The following is a 22,452-nucleotide window of genomic DNA, read 5'->3' on the forward strand; positions in this document are numbered from 1 at the left end:
AATTCGAATAGGAGAGCGAAGTGACCCCACGGTGAGATGGTTGGGGGTTGTCAGGTTATACAACATACGGAGGGAGAAAAGAATCTAGATTGTTGAAATCAAGAGAGAAGTGAGGAACAAAATGAGTCTAGTTAGGAAGGCGGTATATCGTTGGTGGGACCTGAGAGAAATCTGGAGCGACCTATAACAATCACGGAAACTTGGAAGATTTTCAAGATTTTGGCCTGGATTGCATATGAAATACTCCTGAAAAAAGGAGGGGAAAAATGAAAGACAAAAAAAAAAACTCCGATAGGGGGAATCGAACCCCCGGCTGCCGTGTGAGAGACGGCGATGTTAGCCACTACACCATATCGGAAGGGGATAGCGAATTACGCTGTGTAGTTTAGTTGGTCCAGTTGGGGTTTAGCGCTCTTTGTCCTTATGCGTCACCGCGCGTGGTTCTATATAATCCCTCCCATCGCCGCTACTACTATCTATGCTGCCTTCCTTCGTCGGCTCTGTCGATAGCGCCTAGAATAAAACAGCTTTTTCTCACCCTATACTATTCCGGGATTCTTATGCCTATATAGCGGGGCTATAAACTACCTATAGGCTAATACTGTGCGAGAACCCTACGTAGACCTGGCAGTGACCCGCGGGTAGTCTTCCGCACGACCCAGTAATGGGTCTGGTTCGGACTGGGTAGCCCAGTACTGGGTCTGGGGCCCCAAATTGGGTTACAAACTAAGCAAACACGCTAATTATGTGTATAATTCTGCTGATTTAGCTGGTTTGTGACTGCCAAGACCCCATTTTATGTAGAAACTGGGTCGAACTGGGCCTGTACTGGTTTTCTGGGGCCCCAGTCACTGGGTCTGGGTTGGGTTCTGGGTCGAGACCTTCGACCCAAAATGGGTTTTGCGGAAGACTGTCTCTGTCACACTCTAAATACCTCTGATTACTTCGCCTTGCTTTATAGAGAGATAGAGCAAGATACTCGGAGCCTAGATATTATATATAGATATCATCTTCAGACATGAAGCCGCGCGGCTAAAAAGGTCTTTACTAAGCGCGCCTTATTGCTAGAGGAGAACCGAATCCTTTTTAAGTAGAATAATGAAAAGACCTCCCGGTAAGCTAGTGGCCAGACGGTTATAGGACTTATAAAAGTGATAAGCTACGACGATATTGTTAAGGCGCAGAAGAAATGTGAAATGGCGGTGGTAAAACACGATTCTACCCACAAAAAGAGATCGAAAGCCGAGGATAAGCTGCTTCGAGATCGGAGGAAAAGCGTAGGGCTAAGCAGGAGATTCGGGCATGGAATATAAGAGAGTATTATTTAGTTTCTCAAATTTAAGTATACAAGCTATAGATATATAGATTTCTCATCAGTGAAAGTAATTACTGTAGGTTGTTCCACAAAAGTTGCCTTGATTAGGCTGTTTATGAATATATTTTGTAGGGTTCGGTTGGGCAGCGTAGCGTTCCCGCCTTCTATTGAACCTAGGGATACTATGTAATGGCTATCTGACTGCTGATTGCCTATTCTGTGGACTGATCCATATAATGCTCTGTTGGTCGGCTCTATCATGAGATTAGCGTATTCAGCAATCGCGCTGTAATGCGGCAGAGCCAGCGGATAATTTAGATAGCCGACAAAGAATTCGAGTCGTTAAGACCGATCAGAAAATTCCTCCTTTCTGCCTTATACTTGATTGAAAACCGGGGTCACCAAACTGAAAGCCACTGCGAAAGTAGGATTCGTTCTATCGAGGTCTTGTATGGTGTTAGAACAGGTATTACATTTGTCGTCTGGCTCTGCTCTAGCAGTCAGCCATACAGATGTCGGCCTATATGCCGCCCCTCCTACCGCCTACCCCTACCTTGCAATCAGGCGGGCAAAAGCGCTCATACAGTGTGTGATGGATCGCACTGCATCGCATCACATCACATTGCCACGTTGTGTCCCCACAGTCGCTGATCACTCGTTCCCGCAAGGTAGCTCTTCGAGTCTACAACATAGGTGATATTACCCGATTCCCTAACAAGCGGAAAGCACGGACCGCTTTGCAGCTGTAGGTGACGCATTATTCCTGCACTACCAGAGACTCCGCTTTAGCACCTCTCGACTGCTCGCCGGGCGCGTGATGCGCCCCGCACGCCTCGTACAAATACGTCCCACAAGCCATCAGCTGGTTTGACTACATCTATGTTGCCAAACACTCATTTTTTACTCCACGTGATGAGTTTTTCAAGAGGTAACCAAGTTAGCTGTTTAACTTGGTTCAAGTTGGGAATTATGTTAGCTTTGCGATATGATATCCACAAATGCAGCCAAGGTGCCGTCTTAGCTCCGCTTCGTTGGCTTTTGGGGCTGAGACTGGATCCCTGAAAGTTGGGCGTTGAAAGTTGAAACACGAACCCAGCAGGGGGATATTATAATAGATGAGGAAAATGATTCTTAAAGTTGTTATGCAGCATAGGGCTGAATCTATGTATACATAAGAGCGACCGCCGTTGGGTGCTGGTCTTGCCCTCAATTCCCTTTCTCCCATCAGCCGTAACAGCAGGAGAAATTTGGCCCCCAAGCCTGTCTCTGCGCTAACAACGCATCTAGCAGTGCGCAGCAGGTCTGATCTCTTTCCCTAGAATCCTGCACTGAACCCGCCAATCAAAGACACGCAAAATTCGCTGGCCTCGGCCACGCCTGCAGTAGCTCCAACGCCAGTCCGAGGCAGCCAAGCTCTCAGCCTCAGTCAGCTCTACCTAGCAACAATCATCCTACTGTTAAGAACTCCCCACAGCGTTGGGCCTGCTGAGTTTTCTTCGAAATGCAGGGGTCCTGGCTCGGTGAAACGCTCCTGACCCGCAGTTTTCAGGTTTCTTCCATTCTCCATTCCTAGGTTCTTTTTTTCTCGCAGGCAATAGTCTTTATTAAGATAAAACACAACTGTAATCATAATGTCGAACTCGAGCTCGAATCACTTCACCTGCCCGTCAGGCGGCACCTGGTACGTGTGCCCGAACGCGCCGTACTACCTCGGCTGCTGCTCCTCGGACCCATGCACAAACGTCGACGCAAACAGCACCTCGCCATGCCCCGACGTCTATCCCGCCTCCTTTAACACCTCCATCTACGACGATATCCTGCCCAACTCGTGCATCGGCTCCGCGAACGCGAACTGGTATTCCTGCAACTTCACGGACCCACCCTTCCTCGGCTGCTGCTCGAGCAATGCTTGCACAAAAGGGTGTCCGGCCGAAGACTTACTTGCCGCTGCGTGGAGCTCGTCCAGTCGGGGTCAATTTGCGCTTTTCCAGGACGAGGGCACAGGCGATGACGATGATGAGGGTAGTAGCGGAGAGGGTGGGTTATCCGGCGGCGCGATCGCGGGAATCGTGGTTGGGGCTGTTGCGGCGCTGGTGATTGTTGGAGCGCTCGTCTGGTTCTTCATGCGGAGAAGGAACAAGAAAGCTGCTGCGATGAGTGGACACGGGCACACGCCGTTTGTTGTCGAGGGCGAGAATCACAGGATGTATCCATCCCCGGGGTCGCAGTACCATAGTATGTACCAGTTTCCTTCCGGATTGGATCTATCCAAGTCCATTGGCTGATATTTATTGCGTTTGCTTAGACTCGCAATTCTCCAGCCCTGCCGGCACGACAACAGGAGCAGGAAAGGACCCGAAATACATGTCAACTTCCTCAGCAGGCATCAGCCTGCCCTCGCTCTCTCCCGGACTACCCTCAGAAAGCGGACGGCCGATTTCAGAAATCTACTCAAATAGTACCGTGAGCGAGGATATGTCGCAGCATAAATGGGCGCCGGGCCAGAGCTACGGGCTCGGTGTGCATGGAGCACAAAAGCCAGAGCCGATACAGGAGTTGGACAGCAATGTGACCGAGGTGCATGAGCTGGACGGACTCGAAAGAAATCGGCCGTGATGAGGCCTCGACCGTGGGGGGTTGGATAGATTGTGCATGGATAGAACTTGTGAGTTAGCAATTTGTATGTCCGTGTTATATCTAATTCAAAAGTCACATTCGCATGGCTTGAACAAACCCGGAAACTACACCTTGTTCACAAAAACAGTCGCAGGGTCACTCTCTCTACTAGTAACCTCCCATAGGGGATGATAATCAAATGGGGGTCCTGCAGTATGTACAGCATGGATGGATGGATAGATGGAGGGATGATTTCATTTACGCTGACCCCTCGCGAGTCGGTTTACCCAACTAGACCAAAAACGAGTCCGTTCTCAGCCTAGTGAATGAGGTTCATAATCAACTTCGTGAACGATATGCAGCCTACCACTATTGTGTTGTAAATACATGATACATGATTTTTGATCTACTTTTCTTTTTGCTTAGTACCAAATTTCCACGGTGAACTTTAAGCCTCACTGGCGAAGGCCTGTGATTGTCTCCACTTTAACCTGTGAAAAGGCTGGGGTAACTCCACTACCCCAGGTTGATGCGTCTCCTCACGGAGACATGATGGTACCAAATATGGGGGCCAATGGGCAACTAGTAACGGGCTCTAGTGGACTGCAGCCTATCGATATCATGGAGCTCAATTTTAAAGGTTTATCTAGTTTATTACTAGTAGACTGCGACATTGCTAGTCTATGGGCACCTCCTAGGGTCATTTTGACCATATAGTGTAGTAGTCGAAAATTTGTTGGTGAACAAATTAAAGAGAGAAACGACGATGATCAGATTAGTACATTCCATACTCCCCTTCTAATTCTGTTCGCTGTTAACGAATATACCTTTCAGCACAACAAGCCTTCCTCTCTACCAAAGTAGGGTCATCGGTGCCTGACTCCAAAATCTTAAACGAAGCGTTTTCGGAAGAATGACCGCTAACACCTTTGAGTTGGTGTTTGCAAGCTGGTTTGCCAGCAGGGACTATCCAAACAGCCGCAGCAGGTTTACTGCTTTGCACGCCAGTTTTTGTTCTCCGGACTCGAGGATCTGGCTTTACAGCGCCTGACACAGCTTCTTCTCAAATGCGATACACCAACGGATCCATTCTTCCTGGGTCTTGCGCCCACCATTTCATCCGTCAAAATGGCACGAAAAACTCACCCGAGCAAGAAGATACATCTTTGATTTTGATTGGATCAGGGGCAGCCTTTTTGGACTGTCCGCGGCCCCCTCAATATTGTGCGAGCAAATGGGCCATGCGCGGGATCATGCATTCATTGAGAAGAACTGCTTTCTTCTATGGTAGTCGGGTCAACGTCATCTCCCCATGGTAAGCACGGCCGCTTTATTCTGAGAAGTACAATTGCTGATCAAGTCACAAGGTATGTGAACACAAACATTCTGTCGGATGAGGCGTTCAAGCATGTTTCCAGCGTTGGGGTAGAGTTTGCACAGGCAGAAGACGCAACGCAGTACCTGCTGAGAATCCTCAGCGTCAGGAGTGTTAATGGGCATTCCTTCTTTGTCTCAGGAAGGAAATGGGAATCCAGCGGATACATGGATCTAGATCTGGAAGACTACACGAGTAATGCGTTGATTCGCGAGATCCAAGAGGACCAAATCAAATCAGCCCCTGTTGAGCTTGGATTATTGGTGTAAACAGCAACAAATTTGAGTTAAAGCGATGCCACCGCGGGAACAAGCTGGTTTTTTTATTTGGTCTCTTTTGGTGTTATGCATTCGCATAGTGTCAACGTCTTTTGTTCTCATGGCAGTGGCACGTCATGTCCAGGCTGTAATGTGGGACACGACATATCCGGAAACCCCATATACCCATTGAGTATGTCATCCGTGCTTATGTTCCAGAGGAAGTCCGGCCATAAGGCAGTATCATCTACCTGTGGTACTTGTGTGGCGCCATAACTTTCACCCATCAGGGGGACATCCTGCGAGGTTGCGCTGTTGGCCAAAGTAGACGGTCCGAGGCCGCCATCGGGTAATCCTGTAGGTATTTGGGTCGTATCTTCAGAGGGCACCAGGTGATACTTTTGCTCGAACCATTCAAGAATATGCCACAGCCATGCCTCGTAGAAGTATTTGGAGTGCTGTTTCCCATCTACAGTCACTCTGTCCTTGCTGAGCCATTGGATCCGTTGCAACGCGGCCCGCAGAACATGCGGCATATTCAAAGCCGAGCATAGGGCACGAACATGCGGACTGCGTGGGGCGTATTTTGCCCCCGTGACGGCCAGTTTGCAGCCTAGAACCAAGTTAAAGCCTATTTGCAGCCATTGCGTATGGCTGATCAGTCGATAAGTATCCGGAGCAAATTTGAAAATGTAATCAAAGAATCTTTTTGCTTCAGTCATGCCGCGATTGAGAAATTCAACCTGGAAGGGTGATAAGTCTAACGGTTGGTGGCCACTTTGGAGATGTGGTGGGAGCCCTGAGTCTGCATGGGAGCGAGGCGCGGACGAAGCCGAATAGTTGGCTGTTTCATGTTTATCAAATAAGCAAGCCTGGCATAGAAACAATTGTAGAGTGTGTAGGTGAAATTGTAGTAGGGCTATGTTGTGGACGTTGAGTTAGTATTAGTTCTAATCTAATCAATCAAACTCACAAGCGGTGTCACTTACAATTGTCCGAAAACTTTGCCAGCAAGGTCGTTCTGTACTCATTGATTTCGGTTTGGAATGCATGCATATCAACCTCTCGTACTGGATTCGCAGTAGTGACCACAGCATCATCGATCCGTTCAAAGATTTGTTGTAATTTTACTAGTTGTATTAAGCAGCGATCACTGGCAGTCTCAGCATTTGATAGTAATTCAAGTGCATGCTTTTCAACATATGACAGCCGAGTCATCATGCGATCCTTTTGCAATATTGTCGAGCGACTGCACACACCCATACTCAGTCAGTAATATTAGGGAGATATGGGCATTGTTACTGACCATGAGGATAGCACGTAACATCCAATCAGAGCTCGTCTTCTCTCGTTCACCGAATGTCTACTACTGTTTTCATCTGAAGAGACCTTGCTCATAGCCATCCGTGAATAGAATGATTGGGTTTCCGACAACCGGTCAAGCCGCAAATCACCGACTATACTCCAAGCAAGATGAAGGTAGCTGGAAAATCTTTCATGCTGAGACTGATGTTGCAACCTGGGATATTGAGGCTTTGAGTCAGTAGTGCCGTCTTCAATAAAACCACTTTAAATTAGACTCACCATGCCAAAACCACAAGGAGTCCCAGCAATACGTCCATGGATGGATTATAGGCGAAGATCATCTGATCAGCAACTGCTGTTTGGAATGTTTCTTCCAATATCTGCTGAGCGGCTGCATTTTTGTATGATGAGACCTTGAGGATAGCCAGCAAGAGAAGCGGGTTCTCCGCTCGCAGCTGAGCAAGCGTCACTTCCGGTGCGATAAAGATATATGGAAAACATGGCATCAAGGTTTCCCGAAAAGATTCAAGAAGACTGACGGCATCATCAAATCTCACAATCCCGCGATCAATAACATCTCGGGGTTTATCTGGGATGGAATGAAGTTCCGGGTCAGACAGGGCTAAAGGAACATCAGGCTGGTGTTTAGTGTGCTGGCTATTAACGACTCGCGCTAAGAGCTGATCCACTTTGGCTTCGAGAGCCTCGACTCGTCTTATTTTTTAAGCTTGCGTCAGCATATTTACTGTCACGAATCAGATGGAATTTGGGAGCCTTACGTCCCCTTCTTAGTGGGGTTGTAACGAGGTCGAGCAGCCCGAAAAAAGCACTCTTTATCAAGGCGGCGACATCTAATACCTTATATTAGAATATGGTTATAGTTGAGTATAAAAATGATGATCGAGTTTCACTACTTACCGATCACAGATAGAGGAATCCGAAGTTCGGATACATCGGATTTTGCCACGAGCACAGTTTTGACACGTTTTGATGTGTCCCGACGTAGACGCCATGTTCCAAATTGAGTATAGTCAATCTGTTCTGGTGAAAGGTACATCAGGACAAGGAAATGGGCGAGTTGAAGAGGATAAGGACAAGGACACGGACAAGGACAAGGACATGGTCGAAGTGCAAAAGTCTTGGCATCGGTGACCCGCCAGGCAACGGCTTAACTTGGGATCCACTATATCGTATCAATCTTCATGGCAGCGTTGATTATTGGTTTGACTATAAATTCGAAGGATTTGGGAGTGAGATTACCTCAAGTTGAAGTTTTGAAAATACCCACACAGCCTCATAATGATTATTGATTGTGGATAGGCAGCGTCAAACATCTTTGGGTCTACATATAAATAGTGACGAATCTATCATGGATTTGCTAATATCAATTCAATCGCAGCACTCATTGTCTTCAAACTTCATTTTAGCCTACTTAATCTTCCAAGGTTCTTTACTATACATAGTCATGTCCAATCCGGATGATTGCACTTTGCAAACATGTCCGTTAAGTGATGCTTACATCCAGTATCAGCCTAACATGGCTGGAAACATCTTTTATCTCGCTCTTTTCGCCATCTTACTCATTGGACAGATCGGTACGGGTATCGTATTTCGATCTTGGAGTTTCATGGTGCCAATGGTTGCGGGCCTTATATTGGAGATCATAGGATATTTGGGCCGAATTCTCTTACATGATAACCCATTTAGCTTCAATGCTTTCTTGATGTAAGTTACAGAGCCTACCACATGATTGAATATATGCTGACCGAGGCGTGATACATTAGGTACTTGATATGTCTCACCATTGCCCCGGCATTCTTCACAGCTGGAATCTATCTATGCCTCGGTCGTATTATTACTGTTTACGGCGAAGAGTTCTCACGCTTGAAGCCAAGAACCTACAGCTACTTGTTCGTGACTTGCGATTTGATTTCCCTGATCTTGCAAGCGGCCGGTGGAGCCATTACTTCAATTGCCGATGAACAGTCACTTCGCGATACTGGTGTCAACATCATGATCGCTGGACTGGTCTTTCAAGTTGCATCGCTGGTAGTGTTCTCTATTCTAGCGATTGAGTATGGAGCCCGGATTTTACGAGCAAGACGCCTGCATTCCCATACTCAGGAACGGCCAGCAAGCTGGATGAGGAGATCGTTTTTGCTTGGTATGTATATCACCTCGATCTTTTCTATGGGCATTCCACTGACTCGAGTTTGATTATCAGGTTTGACATCTGCCGTTCTAACTATATTGATTCGATCTTCATTCCGAGTGGCCGAGCTCCAGGGTGGATTTCACAGTAAATTGGCCAACGATGAGATAGCCTTGATGATCCTCGAAGGCGCTATGATTTCAATTGCGTGTATTTGCTTGACTGGTCTACATCCAGCTCTGCTTGTGGGTAAAAATTGGAGAACGCCTCAGGCAATTTCACAAGACATGAAAATGGAGGATAAATAAACCACAAGAAGAATGGCGGATCAAAGCTGGTTATGAACCTGTGAGTTTGGCGGCTTTTAAGCCCCTAATGTGAATTATGATGCGCACGAGAATGCTTATTGGATATTAACTGAAACCATGGAGGAGCTATTATAAGGCTCTGTACAGCAGTGACTGATGGGATTTAGATTTAGATTATTTGGCTTATAGATAAGTATATGACGCACTTGTATCATTTGAATTCTGCTTTCAAAGACAGGCAATTTTCTCAGAGGATTCCTAGATCAGGTCAAAGTTAAATATCGCCGTAAGTTAACGTCAACCGTGGACAAAGTCATGTTTCCTATTCAACACAGCCATATAAACACGGGACAAGATCATTCCCGATAATCTCTCAATAGGCATAAAGAACATCACCAGCACTAGGCAGAGCACCCCTGCTGATCTTCTTGTTTGTATTCTGCAGCCACCACCTCAAAGCCCAACCACTCCCAATAGTTGCAATGCCAAATGCCGTGTTCGCCGACATTCCAGTCAAGTAACGAGGGCCATCAGTTTTTGGGTAGAGGTAAGCCGTATAGATATAAGATGCGTTAGCCACAACGTTAATAAAGCTAATAGAAGCGGCTTTCTTCTCTGGCGTCTGGCCTAGTGTGGCAGAGACCCAGCCCAAAATGACCGAATTGACAGCAGATACACCACTGGCAAAGAGGAAACAAGCCACATATCTTGCGCCCTTATTTAGTGTCACGCAGGATATGATAAATCCTACAACAGCGACACTATCATCGAGGGTGCAGTTACATTTGGTATTGCAGGTCTCGGCATATTCATGCTGCCCGATCACCCACTAACAACACGATGGTTGACTCCGGAAGAGCGCCAACTTGCCCACGACCGGATTCAAAGGGACACGGTCAGCTTAGATACCGCCGGGAAGTTCCTTTACTGCCCTGCTAGTACTGAAGACGAAAACAGACGCGCGCCATCTTAGGTATTTATCAATAGGGTCCTATAGCTGGATTAAAACGAAGAAGGCCGTAAGGACACAGTCTCGACTCTAATTTATCCTGAGGCTAGCAGGAAGCTGAAAATATATGGTACAAAGAAATCAAATCCGAATTTGCAATTCGTTATGGTCTCTCTTCCAGTTGGGCTCCAGAATGCCGTCTTCCAAGGGCTTGTTCAATATCCACACTGGTTGTTCGTACGTGCTCGTATCGTCCATGGGAGAGCTCCAGTGGCCTCACGCTCATCCCTCGCACTGAGTCCATGCTCTTTTTACTGGAAGACGCAGTTTTGGACAATGTCAAGAGGGAGATGCCCGTGAAATTGAGCAGAAATCCACATATCATCGAGATAATACTCGTCCAGTTACTAGTGTTCAGCCCTTGGTAAAATATAATGGAGGCAGAGAGGGTGCACGTTGTAAAACCAACATAGTACATCGCGTTTACTCTGTCAAGAATTGAGTATAACATGTATGGCTTATCAAAATTAGACAAGAGAACTTACAGCGATGCAGGAAATTGGCCCATCGCCTTATTCAAATAGTTCATCTGGGTCAGGGTGGTGACTACCAGAACCAACGCGAAGACATAAGTCGAGGCGTGGGTGAATTGGTTATCACCGCCTGCGGTGAGTTTGACTGCAATCCCAAACGCCTTGACTGACATGACGGATATAGATCCGACCGAAGAGCAAATCGAGATATAGACCAACGGGTTTGTTCGCCCCTGTACCGGTGCGACTTTCCAGATGATGTAAATGGCAATTATTGCAACACAAAGGCAGTAGAGAAGAAATACTACAGATATGTCAGTATGCTGGCAATACAACGCTGGGAAGGGTTGTCAACATGGTTGGATTGCCAGGTGCAGGATTTCATCGATAGTCTCGATGTCCTTGTCGCCCGGCGCATGGAGCACCAACAACACCGAGCCTAGAAGGCAGGCGGCACATCCGAGTTTTCCGAGAACGTTGATCTCTTCCCTGAGGAAATATGAGCCCATCAAGGCACTAGAAGTGATTAGCGCGACAGTGGAATAATTAATTGGCTGACTCACCCGATGAGGACGCTCAGCGCCCCAAGCGGTGTGACCAGCACAGCGGGAGCGAATGCATAGGCCGCAGTATTCATTAATTCTCTGCTAACAACTGCAATCATGGTCTATTAGCCCTTAGCGATATCCGTCCAGTCAGGCATCCATACGCATAGTTGTTCCACACCACCACACCGGACTCCGTATGTATTCAAATCCATCTCCAGTGAACCCATATTTCTCGGCTGCTTGTATAAGACCCTGGTAGTGCCGTATCAGATTGCAGATGCGCGACGATTGAAGAACACCGGGATATTATTGACTAGGCACCGAACCTTCTTAGTGACGACATAGCTTGAACCTGCTCGGTGCGATCGTCAGTATGTCTAAAAACTGTCTTGAAAGGGGGACAGGTGACACAACCAATTACTGTGGCAGATAACAGCGCCAGTATCAGCCCAATAAATCTGTTGAGGCACAAGGAAAAAGAAACTGTCAGCGGGAACGGACAACGTTGGAAAGGACCGGGTATCAGGCAGCCACCGGATGAGCATACTTATCTTCTATTTTGCCCACCATCACGGCAATCTTTTGAAGTTTGATTAAAAAGAACGAGGTATAGACAAGGACCAGGCAAGTCGACGTTATTAAAAAATTGAGAATAAAGATGAATCAAGTCGCACGCAGGTTTCAGCCGGCTTGCCGAATCCCAGCCGTGCGTCAGCACTAGTACCTTTGTTAGAGGCGCTAAATTTCTAGGGGAAAAAAATCCCTTGGTCCACTACCAGATTATAGTGAAAATGATTGAACGATATCGTTCTACGGAGTACGGCAGAGTACGCCGTACTCCGTATAGAGTAGAGTATATTTATAAAAATGTGGGTGATCTCCATGTGGAACCTTTGAAATGGTTCCTTTTCTTTTCGCTTGTCTGCTCCACTTGAATGGTTTCAACCATACAGAGTACTTCTCTCTCCGATTATTCCTTAGTTTTTAGCACTAAAGCAGAGCCATCTATGTACCTACTTACGGAGTAATGTATATGTATGTAGTGCCCCATCCAGGGCTCTTTCAAGGTTGAAGCCACGGGCCGTGTACCCGAAGACATTCGGTCTAATTTATTCCGGATGTCTCAACTCTTCCAAGGTTCCCAGGTTACCCCATCATCAGTCTTACATCAATCTTACCCCCAATTACCAATCTTGATTATCGTTTGATAGTATTGGAGAACGTGATGGGAAGGTGTGTCTTTGAAGTCAGGTTCATTAATACCCTGCTCGAAAGACTATGTTTTTCCAGAGGTAGGATTTCCATTCCAATCCAAGCAAACTACAAGCCGTGATCTATCGAACAATGTCTCCACCCGAAGGCAACCATTCAATATACACCTCCAAGTGAAGAATGGTGGTAGTCTATTTACAACAAATATTTATGCACATGTATCAATTTAGCAAAATATCATGGCAGAAGTATCCAATAAATCGATCAAACTCAAGTGAAGAGTGATAGCCACCGTCGCCCATATAGAAAGGGCTAATCACCAATGGAAAGAATCAAATGCCAGCCAAGTACTGTCGCGGCTATTCCCCAAGCTTGAAGTTGCCAAAGGCCTAACGAGTAGAGTTCAAACCCCCCCTTCATATCGTTAAACGCAAGGGTTGCATCAACATACGGTCGTGCTTGTCGATGAGCTCGATAGAGCTTGCAGAACAACTGCATCAGCTCTTGCTTCGGGACCCCAGGGTAAGTGTCAAGGTCAATCCGCAATTTCCTCATCCGTGAGCCACTCAAGCCCGCTCATGATGTCCATTAGGTGTGCTCGACTACGCATGTAAGCCGATATATCCCGAGAGATCTCCGAGTTATACCACGGCTTCAGCTTAGTGAGGACAAGAACAGAGGGATGAAGGATGTCGACTGTGGAGCAGGCCAGCGAAGGCTCTATATTTAGTAGTTGACAGCTTACTTTTCGCAAAGAGCGAACGATCCGGGACGTCCCTCGGATCAATGGTATATCTTTCTGCAGCCCGCGGGCTCAGTACATTCCAAGGCCCACTCCCTGGTGTTGAAATGGCAATGCTAGCGTGGATGTTGCGGTAGAAGTACCTCCAACACTTCTCATCGCTACACCAGGTAAACTCTGGGATATCGCTCAAAGCACGGCTGGCGGATGTCTCGATGGTGACATGAGTGTCCTGTGTTTCTTGTTAGGGCTTCTAGCCTCTTGTCAAACGTGTGAGAGGGGGGGATGCCGAGGGAAAGTTCACCTTAGTCACGCGAGTGCTACCAAGAAGGCCGGCGGCGAATCCCCGAAGAAAATGTGGTTGATACCTGCCTCACGCAGGATATGTGTAAGCTGACTTGCTGCAGTATCCAGGTGTTTGTAGGCAGATTTATCAGGTACCATGGTGATGATTATCAAGACTAAAAGGAAGCCGATGGTTGAAAGGTGTCAGAAGGGGGAAGTAACAAAGGATAGACAAGTATGTTGGATGCAGAGGAAGAAAAGGGAAAAGGTTAGAGGCAATGAGTTGGAAAGGTGGACAGGTGATTAGAATTGCAAGGCAAACAAATCGACAGGAGGGAATCTTTTTCACTCAATTCTTGACTTGGCTTTTCACTCTACCCTAGAGAATCAACCTTAAAGCTCGTCCTTAAACAGCCTTTTTAGAGGCTCCCATATTGTCCTTGTTGTTTTCAGCTATACATATTTCTCCTTCGCCAAATGTCGTCGAGGCAATCGATGTCTCACCAGCCAAACTTGACACAGATAGCTATCAAAACATGGATTACCTGGAGGTTCCAAAGCTTACACTGGACGAACTTCAAGGCCCCAAACTACATCACGGTCTGGGCGAGCTCCCTATTTCGAAACTCCCAGTGGATGAGCATCAAGAACTCAAACAGCATCGCAACCTAGACATCACCAAGATTTCAAAGGTTACACTGGAGGAAGGTCAAGAAGCTAGACAGCATGACAACTTTGAGGAGCACCGGATTCAAAAGGTTCCTCCGAATGAAGATGAATATGATCATCCTTTCCGTGACTCTCCCATTACGGCAGCTTTGAAAGTACTTGCCGGTGGGAACATCTCAATAGTGGAATACGGAACTCAAGTTCAATTCAGATGTGTTTACGAGGAGGTTCCAGTGGTGAGTGGCATAATCAATCTCTTTATCATTTTCCAGGGAGTTGCTCTATTAACCGAAGTTCTATAGGTTGTGGAATGGGCAGTGCCCGATGAGCAGTTGTCGCTAGCCTCACAGATTCTAGTCGAGCACGACTTCCCCCTCCTCTCGACTGGAACTCGACGGTGGCTTGGACACTGGGATACCGGATGTTTGCGACACGGCTTGGATCGTGCAGGCTGGATGCGTGTACATCTTCTCCCGTTGTCGTTGGTCGGTCTTACGCTGGAGGATACAACTAAGGTCCCCTCGATGTTTGCCTCCGAGATCAACATTTTCACACCAAAGCCTCCTCGATACATGATCTCCTTAATACACCATCTCCAAAAGTTCCAAATTGGTGACTCTCCCGGTTGAAAAGGACCTCTTGAGTTTCATATCTTGTTACATTCTTCACGGGCCACCTGGACATATTCATCCCGAGCTTCTCCATCATCTTGTGGAACATCGGAGCAAAGAAGATTTGCAGAAGAAACTAGACGAAGGAGTTCGGTTCATGAAGGGATGGGACTGGGGCAACGTCGAGGGATCCGACCTGACCCTTGCTGAACGTGTTGTTCGAGATTGCCATCACGTTGGAAAGCTTACGAATGTTACCTGGGGACCCGTAACTCCTTGCACGAGTCCGGAGCCTGTCTCACCCGTCAATTGATTTGGGATCCTTTGCGGCACATTTGTTTCGACGCCTCAAGATCTTCAGCCATGGAACTACATTACGGCTTAGATTCATCATTTTCCAATTATATTGCTTGGCAAGGCTATGTAAGGACGATGGATGGAGAAATTAATAATACCAAGTCGTTTAACCCGTTCTGACAGTTGTAAGGTAACTACACATGTACACAAGACATCATCCATATGATAACTATGCAAATAAACAGCGAATGTAGATTCCAATGAGAATACTCAGATATCCCTTTTCATCATATCCCACTGTTCTCTGAAATTGGAATTGTCATATCCAATGGTCATTCCTTCCTAACTGCACCTGCACATATGGGTAGTACTGGAATGAGTTATTCTTTTTTGTTTGCTTATAATACACAAATTAAACATATTTTCCATACAACAGTTTCCTGGTCTAGCGGTTATGATTTTCCGTTAACAATTGCTTCATCGCAAGTGTTCCGGAAAGGTTCTGGGTTCGATTCCCAGGGAAACTATTTTTTTTGGTTTTTCTTTTTGCTTCTTCCATTTTAAATTGCTGAGATTCCTCGTATATTCCATGTCATTCAATTTTTATTCTTACCTTTTTTTTGGCTTTTATAAGTACTTTTTTTTTTGTAGTTTCAATTGATGGGTGGTGGTATAATAAAATGTGGCTGAGAAATATATATTTTCTAGGTGAACATTGTGTTGGTGTACAGTCGACCGTCTATGCAGTTCAGTCATGTCTCTTTTTGATAATCTTTTTAGTCAGTATTTTTAGACATTTTCTCAGAGGTAGATTTTGGATGCTGAAAAATATAAACCCCAGAACTTCACGCAGCGGTTAATAGATACATCCGCTCTTTGCCCAGGAACAAAAGCTGGCAGGAGTACAGGTCAATCAACAAACGGACACATAATGGTATGAATTGATATGGAGGTAAAGAATACAGGCCTTGTGGACCGGGGCTTCTGGTTGCCTTTGTGGTTGTGTAGGAAACACATGACATGCTAGTTATCTCCAACATGGGTGACCCTTCACGATATCGTACACTCATCTAGTTGTGGGAAGTCTCGCCAGCGAGAGCCACCTAGTACACGAAGTGATTCAGCTTCCGCTCCTTCCCCCTTTCACCACAATCTCCGCAACCATTCTCCTAGACGCTCCCAGAATGTGGGCAAATCTTCCTCTATCTTGACTAACTCGCGCAGTGGAGACCTTAAGCGCGGAAAGACGTATGGGCGACTGCGGTAGCGGCTACGGCGAAGCTTCCTCGAGACACTGCCAAATTTGTGTTTCACAATTTGGCGTTCGCACACGGCGAGCTGCTCGTTCAACTCCCGTTGCATTTGCTGCAAGCCGTGGTAAGTTACCAACACCTTGCGGAGGTCATCGAGCACTGGCTTGCGTTTCTTCCTCGCCTTGACGGGGTAAAAATATTAGTTTCTGTGTAAAACATAAATTGATTTAGAGGAAAGTCAGGACTTACCCGCAAGGACTCATACCCGGCTGAGCGCTTTCTCTTCCTCGTGCCCGATGGCTGTCCTAAGTTAGATTGTGCACATAGGCCAGTGGAAACTGGGATGGAGACTCACTAGTGAGGGCTGTTGATATTCACTCCCACTGACATCCATGTTGTTTTGCCTAGGGGATGCAAAGAGGGGTGTGAATATGATAGAGTATGTAAAGTAGAGGTGATATGGCAATCTTGTATGACTTTATGCCGTTACTACAGGCACCAAACTTAGCTATTCCAATAGCCATCGTGCTTATAATGCAGATAAAGAAGATAGGATGTCATTGGGTGAACAAGAACGCCTCCCACTTACCAGAAGGGCAATACGAATTGAACAGATAGTAATGACAGACCATATAAGAAAAGCCAAGCCCCTTGAATAATGATTCTATTGAAAAAGAATATTGTTTGCCTGGTGTGAAAACAACGCATTCAACCGAGACTAAACAAGATAAAGAGCTACACGATAGAAAAGTAAGGAGCAAGTGATAGAAGAGTGAAAGAACCACTAAAAAAGCAATGGACAGAATATAAACAGTATGATCGAGGGTAGTTAATGAGACCATGGCACAATCTCTTTGTTGAGTAATTTCTTGTATGATGTCTATTAGTTCTCCATGCTCTATAATAGCCTACCCAATGTAGGACTCTGCTTAACTACGCGATGCTGGTCGCACTTGGAAGCAAGGCAAGAACTTGCCAGTCTGAACATTAACAGTGTTGAAGATATCTTGGTGGTGAAAGATAGAGAGTGCTTGACGCATTTCAGGCTCTCCAATCTTGAGCTGCTCCAAAATCTCTGCCACAGCCAAGTAAAGAACGCCAATATTGCCATCTTCGATCTTCACAGAAATCCCAATAGCACCCTCTGCTCCGAGGCATCTTGTTTGCTCACACTGCCGAACGCCAATTCCATAGCAGCCATCTGCTCCGAGTTTCCCAATCAGCAGGCCTTGGAATGCAGTCATGAGGATTGTACAAAAGCGATTTTCTCCCGCAACGAACTCGGGATGTTGCCACATAGCATGGAAGACCCGACTTAACGCCTTTGTTCTGGAAGATGTACCAGAGCCCGACGCCATAGCATCAGCCGCAGCGGCGAACGTCGCATTCATCCGAGCCAAATAATGCAATTCGAAAGCCGGAGCAGGCAAATTACACCCATCAAGACCCCAAACAGACACATCATCCCCAAGGCCACAGACATCATTAACCACACGTTTCACATGCATCTGAATAGGATGTGTAGATAAGTGATAATCCGCCATACCACCACCCAGCACCTTCGCCCCGGCAATCATGCCGACATGCTTGCCAGAACAATTACTACAAACCGGAGTTGGGGTGAAATCAGTTTTGATCCAAGTGCGCAGTACAGTGTCAGATAGAGGAGGATGGCCACCGCAGCGGAGATCCGCCTCGGAAGCCGAGACTTTCGACAACATACTCCGGGCGCGAGCGATATGTCGCTCCTCACTGCTATTCGAGGCGCACATGAAGGCCAGATCGGCGTCGTTGAAATTGAATTTGTCCACGGCACCCGTTTCAAGGATGGCTAGTGCCTGTGCGGGTTTGGCTGCTGAGCGGGCGAGTGTCATTCGGTAGGGATCGCCGACTGCATAGAGGAGGTTGCCTGCGGCGTCGGTGATGGCTGCATGGACGCTGTGTCGATTTTCTACGACGCCGCCGCGGTCTGAGGCGATGAAGTCAGTTGGGATGATTCGTCCCATTTTGGATTGTCTCTGCCGTTGTAAAAAAACAACTCCTCTGTTGTGTTAAGTAGAGTGTTAGTATTTTGCGACTGTTTGGGGTATTTGGAGTATTTGGAGATGCCCGTGGGGCGGTGTCATTGCGGTCGGAAAGCCCTGACACGAGAACCCACTATTTTCGACTATCAGAACAAAGTCCCTGTTGAGGATATGAATGGTTGTAGATATCTTGTTTAAGTAATTTCTATAAATTGTGTACTGTTGTTGTCCATGTCTAAAAATGATATCGCTAATGACGCTCCCGTGTGAATCGATAAATGCAGTGTATATCCCAAACGCTGAATTGACGCTGATAACCCGAAATGTAGAAAGAAAAAAAGGCTGAAATATGACACACATACAACAGAAGTATGTTCAAAAAATGAAAATAAATGACTTAGAAGCTAAACAGACCAGTGCGCTTCTTGCCGTAGGGGTAGACAACCAAAGCCGCGATAAATAATCCGACTGTAATGCCTATCGCGACTTGGATCATGCCGAAACCAAGACTGGCAACTGAAGTTTCAGAAAGGGCACCAGTCGCTGTACTGGTCCCGTTATTTGAGAGGTTCTGACGAACCTCGTCGGCGTATTTGATGCCAGCGATCAAAGACCCACTAGAAGCAAGGCCAGAGGGGACCAGCACAAATATACCGGGAAGAATGGCGGTCGCAGCATGGCCATGCCAGACCCGACTGTATAGATTGCCCAAGACACCAATGGTGAATGCGCCGACGGTGTTGGCAACTTCTGATTGGGTGCCGAGCTTGGTGGTGCTGAAATAATTGGCGACGTACCCAGACAAAGCGATGAAGACCATGACGGGCATCTGCTTCAATTTTCCGTGGTTCACGATGGCCAGGAAAACAGCATAGATAGCCACGAAGGGGAATGTGCGTACATAAACCGACCCGTAGACATCCAGGCCTGAACACGTCGATGCAGATGTCGCATTACCATCCATCAGCCCGTAGATCGTAGTCCCCACTGTGATACCATAGCCCAAAAAGAGGGAGTAGATAATGGCGTACACCATACGGATCGAACCAGCGATAATTTGGTGAGATTGCAGTTCCAGACTGCTACAAAGAACCATGAATCCAGGGAGAATGAGAGCGATAGATGATTGTGCCATAGCGGAGAAGCAGAAAAGTGGTTCAGATACACCATTGCGGGTGACCATGATGCTGCCAAATGCGCGGGCGAGGAAGGAGGTCACGATAGCAGCAGTAACCTCAAAGACATTGGAGTAGAGTGTGGACCGTGGCGCGAGAACATGTTGCATCAGCCCAACAATGCAGCCGAGACAGAAGATGATGGGCATATCGATTGGTCGCGCCGTGAAAGCGAACGGTCCGACAGTCGCACTAGCAAGACCATACACCAAGACTAAGATCCATTTGTTGAATCGGGGCTTGCGCTGCATGATTTCGTCCAGTTCCTGAGTTGCCTCTTCGACGCCGATAAGATCGTGAACAACATTTTTGTAAACGTTGTGTGTATCAGCGAGACGACCAAGGTCGACTCCTTGCACCATTCGCACGAGCTTGACTTCGGCCGTACGCGTGGTAGGATCATCAAAGGACATGATCATGCAACCAGGCAGGTACAAAAATTGACCCGAGACTTCCAGGACCCGGGCGGTCATTTGCATGTACTCCTCCAGACGATGGGTCGGCGCACCGTATCGCATAAGCGCACGACACAGCTGCATGATGTACCGATGACGTGCGATGATCTCTGCGATATGGACGGTCACACGGATCTCATCCTCCAGACGGGTCTTGCGCTTGTTCTTCTTTCGTTTCTTGTGTATACCCGGGGCGGCCTCCACCGCGGCAGGCAGACTAGCCGTGCTGAGGTTCATGGAGGCATTGACTAGCGACGAGGTGGACCGATGTGCCGATTTCTTGTACCACTTGAGCTTCTCCTTGCGCGGGGTAGCGGCGCCAGAGGCTGGCAGAGATGCAGGGATAGGAGGCGAGAGGGATCCCTTCTTCGGGGTGGAGATACCGGAAGACACCTGAGTCTCACTGTCGGAGTCATCGGTGATGACACTTTCCGGGCGCGAATAGCCCCCATTCTGGGCGGCCTGGAGCTTCAGCAGCTGCGACAAAATGCCACTGCCACCGCTGAGTCCACTGGATCGTCTCCGTTGCGTAAAGGCGCTGAACAATCCCTCGGGAGTTGTCTGTCCCGACCGCTGATATGCGCCCCGAGGTTTCCGCTTCCGCAGCTGGTCCTGAACCACGGTCATGCTACGGACCAAGCGATGGGCCTCGGCGCTCGGGGGCGGCTCGATAATATTCTCACCGCTCTCCAATGCATGCGCTCGGTCGGCATCATGACGCGCGCGGCGGGCCTCGAGCTCCTCGAGTGGGATACTGCCGTCAAAGTCGTCTGGAATGTAAGAGGCGTTGAGTGGCTCACCCTCATCCGTGGGGCGACCGAGGCGTTCGGTGAAGCGGGTAGTTTTCTGTCGCAAAATGTGACCGGTAGCTCTGAATCGATCGCGGGCCGAGGTGATCCGGCCCATTTCACCTACGACATCATGTTTCTCCGACTCGCTCAACTGGTCTGGGGTGTGCGCATTGGTGAGGCCGGATCCACGGCGGGAATGTGTGGGGGCTGGCGGGGTGATGGTTCCGGATAGCGGGATTTCATTGCGGTCTGTGAGCGGCAGTAGCGGTCGCGACGAGGGATGTGAAGCATCTTCTTGTTCATTTCGGCGCAAACTCATTGAATGAAAACGAACCCTATGATGGGATCGGCTGCGAGGGCGTATGGGTGGCTCAAGCCCGACATTGTAGTGGGTGGCATCGACGGTGACCTCACGCTCGAGGTTATGGCGATCATCGGGATTGTCAATGATTGGAAGAGGATATTCTGCGTATTCTTCATTTGGGCTGGGATGTGGGTTGATGATGCCCGACATGAAGGGAATTTGAGTGAGCCCGTTGGCTCGGGTGGGAGATTAGCCAAGAGCTGCAAGCCGTTTTATGCAAGGCACAAGGCACCACGAATAGAAGTCAAAATCGAATAAAAGATAGAATATGAACAGTTTTGATTGAAAAGGATAAGAGTTTGAGAGAGAAAAGAAGAAGAAAAAGAAGGTTAGAACAGGATTGAATGGCGAAACCAAGGAATTGCCTAGAGAATTCCCTCAATGCGGATTTTCAGGTAGGGTCTTTTAGGTCTTTTGGGTCTTTTGGGTCTTTTTGGATAAGTCAAGTAGTTAAAATAGGTTTTAAAAAAAAGATAAAATAATAAGAGATTAAAAGACTAAGAGAGTCTAGATCTCAAGTGAAATCATAATAATACCTACTTATAACGGGGAGTATGGCACATCTGAGATATAACTTCACTTTATAGGTTCAACCTTAAGTTTACTTATGACCCCAATTGCATATCCATGGATACATGCACACTGACATACCTCTATCATTCGGGGAATAGAATTCATTCTAGAGTTTCTAGAGTTTCTAGAGTTTCTAGAGTTTCTAGAGTACGTACTACCTGCACATCAAGGTGGTGTGGGTCATATTGTGGCGATCTTGTTCTGGTCCAGTTTGGAACCGAGCCATCCGCTCTAAAATTCTAAAATGGATGGTTCGTGTGTTTCCTTTAACTCCATTTTTTATACCGACTGGATGTAGTTTAGAAAAAAAATTTATGGGTTTGTTGTTGTTTCATCTACCTTATCTCTCACAACCCCTTAGGCCGCAGTTGAACTGCCCAAAACGTCGATCTGGACCCACGCCTTGGGCATTTGTTATTTCGCAGCCACCTCCTGAGATAGAGTGGAGTGGAAAGGGTAGTGAAGGATAGTCGAGGATAGTCAAGGATGATCAAGGATGATCAAGGATAGTCCCTTGTAAATCTGATGCCATTATCCACTGTGATATCAAAGAAAAGAAAAAGGGCGAACAGACACCAGATTTATAGATAGAAGTATGATCCACTAAAGGACCCTCGGGATTCATGGCAGAACATTACGAATC

The 22,452-nt window shown here is 47.2% G+C and overlaps 9 protein-coding genes across 9 annotated transcripts; 4 read left to right on the forward strand and 5 right to left on the reverse strand.

The window, feature by feature from the left end:
* Positions 1-2,946: 2,946 nt before the first annotated feature.
* PEX2_065790 (EGFR-like transmembrane domain-containing protein) lies at positions 2,947-3,931 on the forward strand (the record flags this gene model as incomplete). Its single annotated transcript, XM_016743850.1, has 2 exons — positions 2,947-3,550; positions 3,621-3,931. 2 exons carry the CDS (start codon positions 2,947-2,949, stop codon positions 3,929-3,931), a joined length of 915 nt encoding a protein of 304 aa, XP_016600032.1.
* Positions 3,932-4,998: 1,067 nt separating this feature from the next.
* Positions 4,999-5,575, forward strand: PEX2_065800 (uncharacterized protein; the record flags this gene model as incomplete). Its single annotated transcript, XM_016743851.1, has 2 exons — positions 4,999-5,246; positions 5,299-5,575. The coding sequence occupies 2 exons, from the start codon at positions 4,999-5,001 to the stop codon at positions 5,573-5,575; spliced, it is 525 nt and encodes a 174-aa protein (XP_016600033.1).
* Positions 5,576-5,682: 107 nt separating this feature from the next.
* Positions 5,683-7,925, reverse strand: PEX2_065810 (uncharacterized protein; the record flags this gene model as incomplete). Its single annotated transcript, XM_016743852.1, has 4 exons — positions 5,683-6,407; positions 6,553-6,812; positions 7,148-7,490; positions 7,787-7,925. 4 exons carry the CDS (start codon positions 7,923-7,925, stop codon positions 5,683-5,685), a joined length of 1,467 nt encoding a protein of 488 aa, XP_016600034.1.
* Positions 7,926-9,701: 1,776 nt separating this feature from the next.
* PEX2_065820 (Magnesium transporter NIPA) lies at positions 9,702-11,585 on the reverse strand (the record flags this gene model as incomplete). The annotated part of the gene is made up of 5 exons (XM_016743853.1): positions 9,702-10,089; positions 10,823-11,114; positions 11,166-11,326; positions 11,374-11,477; positions 11,520-11,585. The coding sequence occupies 5 exons, from the start codon at positions 11,583-11,585 to the stop codon at positions 9,702-9,704; spliced, it is 1,011 nt and encodes a 336-aa protein (XP_016600035.1).
* Positions 11,586-14,133: 2,548 nt separating this feature from the next.
* PEX2_065830 (uncharacterized protein) lies at positions 14,134-14,895 on the forward strand (the record flags this gene model as incomplete). Its single annotated transcript, XM_016743854.1, has 2 exons — positions 14,134-14,502; positions 14,569-14,895. 2 exons carry the CDS (start codon positions 14,134-14,136, stop codon positions 14,893-14,895), a joined length of 696 nt encoding a protein of 231 aa, XP_016600036.1.
* A 1,422-nt stretch (positions 14,896-16,317) lies between these two features.
* Positions 16,318-16,821, reverse strand: PEX2_065840 (uncharacterized protein; the record flags this gene model as incomplete). Its single annotated transcript, XM_016743855.1, has 3 exons — positions 16,318-16,608; positions 16,677-16,727; positions 16,783-16,821. 3 exons carry the CDS (start codon positions 16,819-16,821, stop codon positions 16,318-16,320), a joined length of 381 nt encoding a protein of 126 aa, XP_016600037.1.
* A 65-nt stretch (positions 16,822-16,886) lies between these two features.
* Positions 16,887-17,045, forward strand: PEX2_065850 (uncharacterized protein; the record flags this gene model as incomplete). The annotated part of the gene is made up of 1 exon (XM_016743856.1): positions 16,887-17,045. The coding sequence occupies one exon, from the start codon at positions 16,887-16,889 to the stop codon at positions 17,043-17,045; it is 159 nt and encodes a 52-aa protein (XP_016600038.1).
* A 311-nt stretch (positions 17,046-17,356) lies between these two features.
* Positions 17,357-18,433, reverse strand: PEX2_065860 (asparaginase; the record flags this gene model as incomplete). The annotated part of the gene is made up of 1 exon (XM_016743857.1): positions 17,357-18,433. The coding sequence occupies one exon, from the start codon at positions 18,431-18,433 to the stop codon at positions 17,357-17,359; it is 1,077 nt and encodes a 358-aa protein (XP_016600039.1).
* A 415-nt stretch (positions 18,434-18,848) lies between these two features.
* On the reverse strand, positions 18,849-21,386 carry PEX2_065870 (threonine/serine exporter family protein; the record flags this gene model as incomplete). The annotated part of the gene is made up of 1 exon (XM_016743858.1): positions 18,849-21,386. One exon carries the CDS (start codon positions 21,384-21,386, stop codon positions 18,849-18,851), a length of 2,538 nt encoding a protein of 845 aa, XP_016600040.1.
* Between the last annotated feature and the right edge of the window lie 1,066 nt (positions 21,387-22,452).

The sequence above is a fragment of the Penicillium expansum genome (assembly GCF_000769745.1).
Source record: "Penicillium expansum strain MD-8 chromosome Unknown contig220, whole genome shotgun sequence".
In the NCBI taxonomy this organism is placed as follows: domain Eukaryota; kingdom Fungi; phylum Ascomycota; class Eurotiomycetes; order Eurotiales; family Aspergillaceae; genus Penicillium; species Penicillium expansum.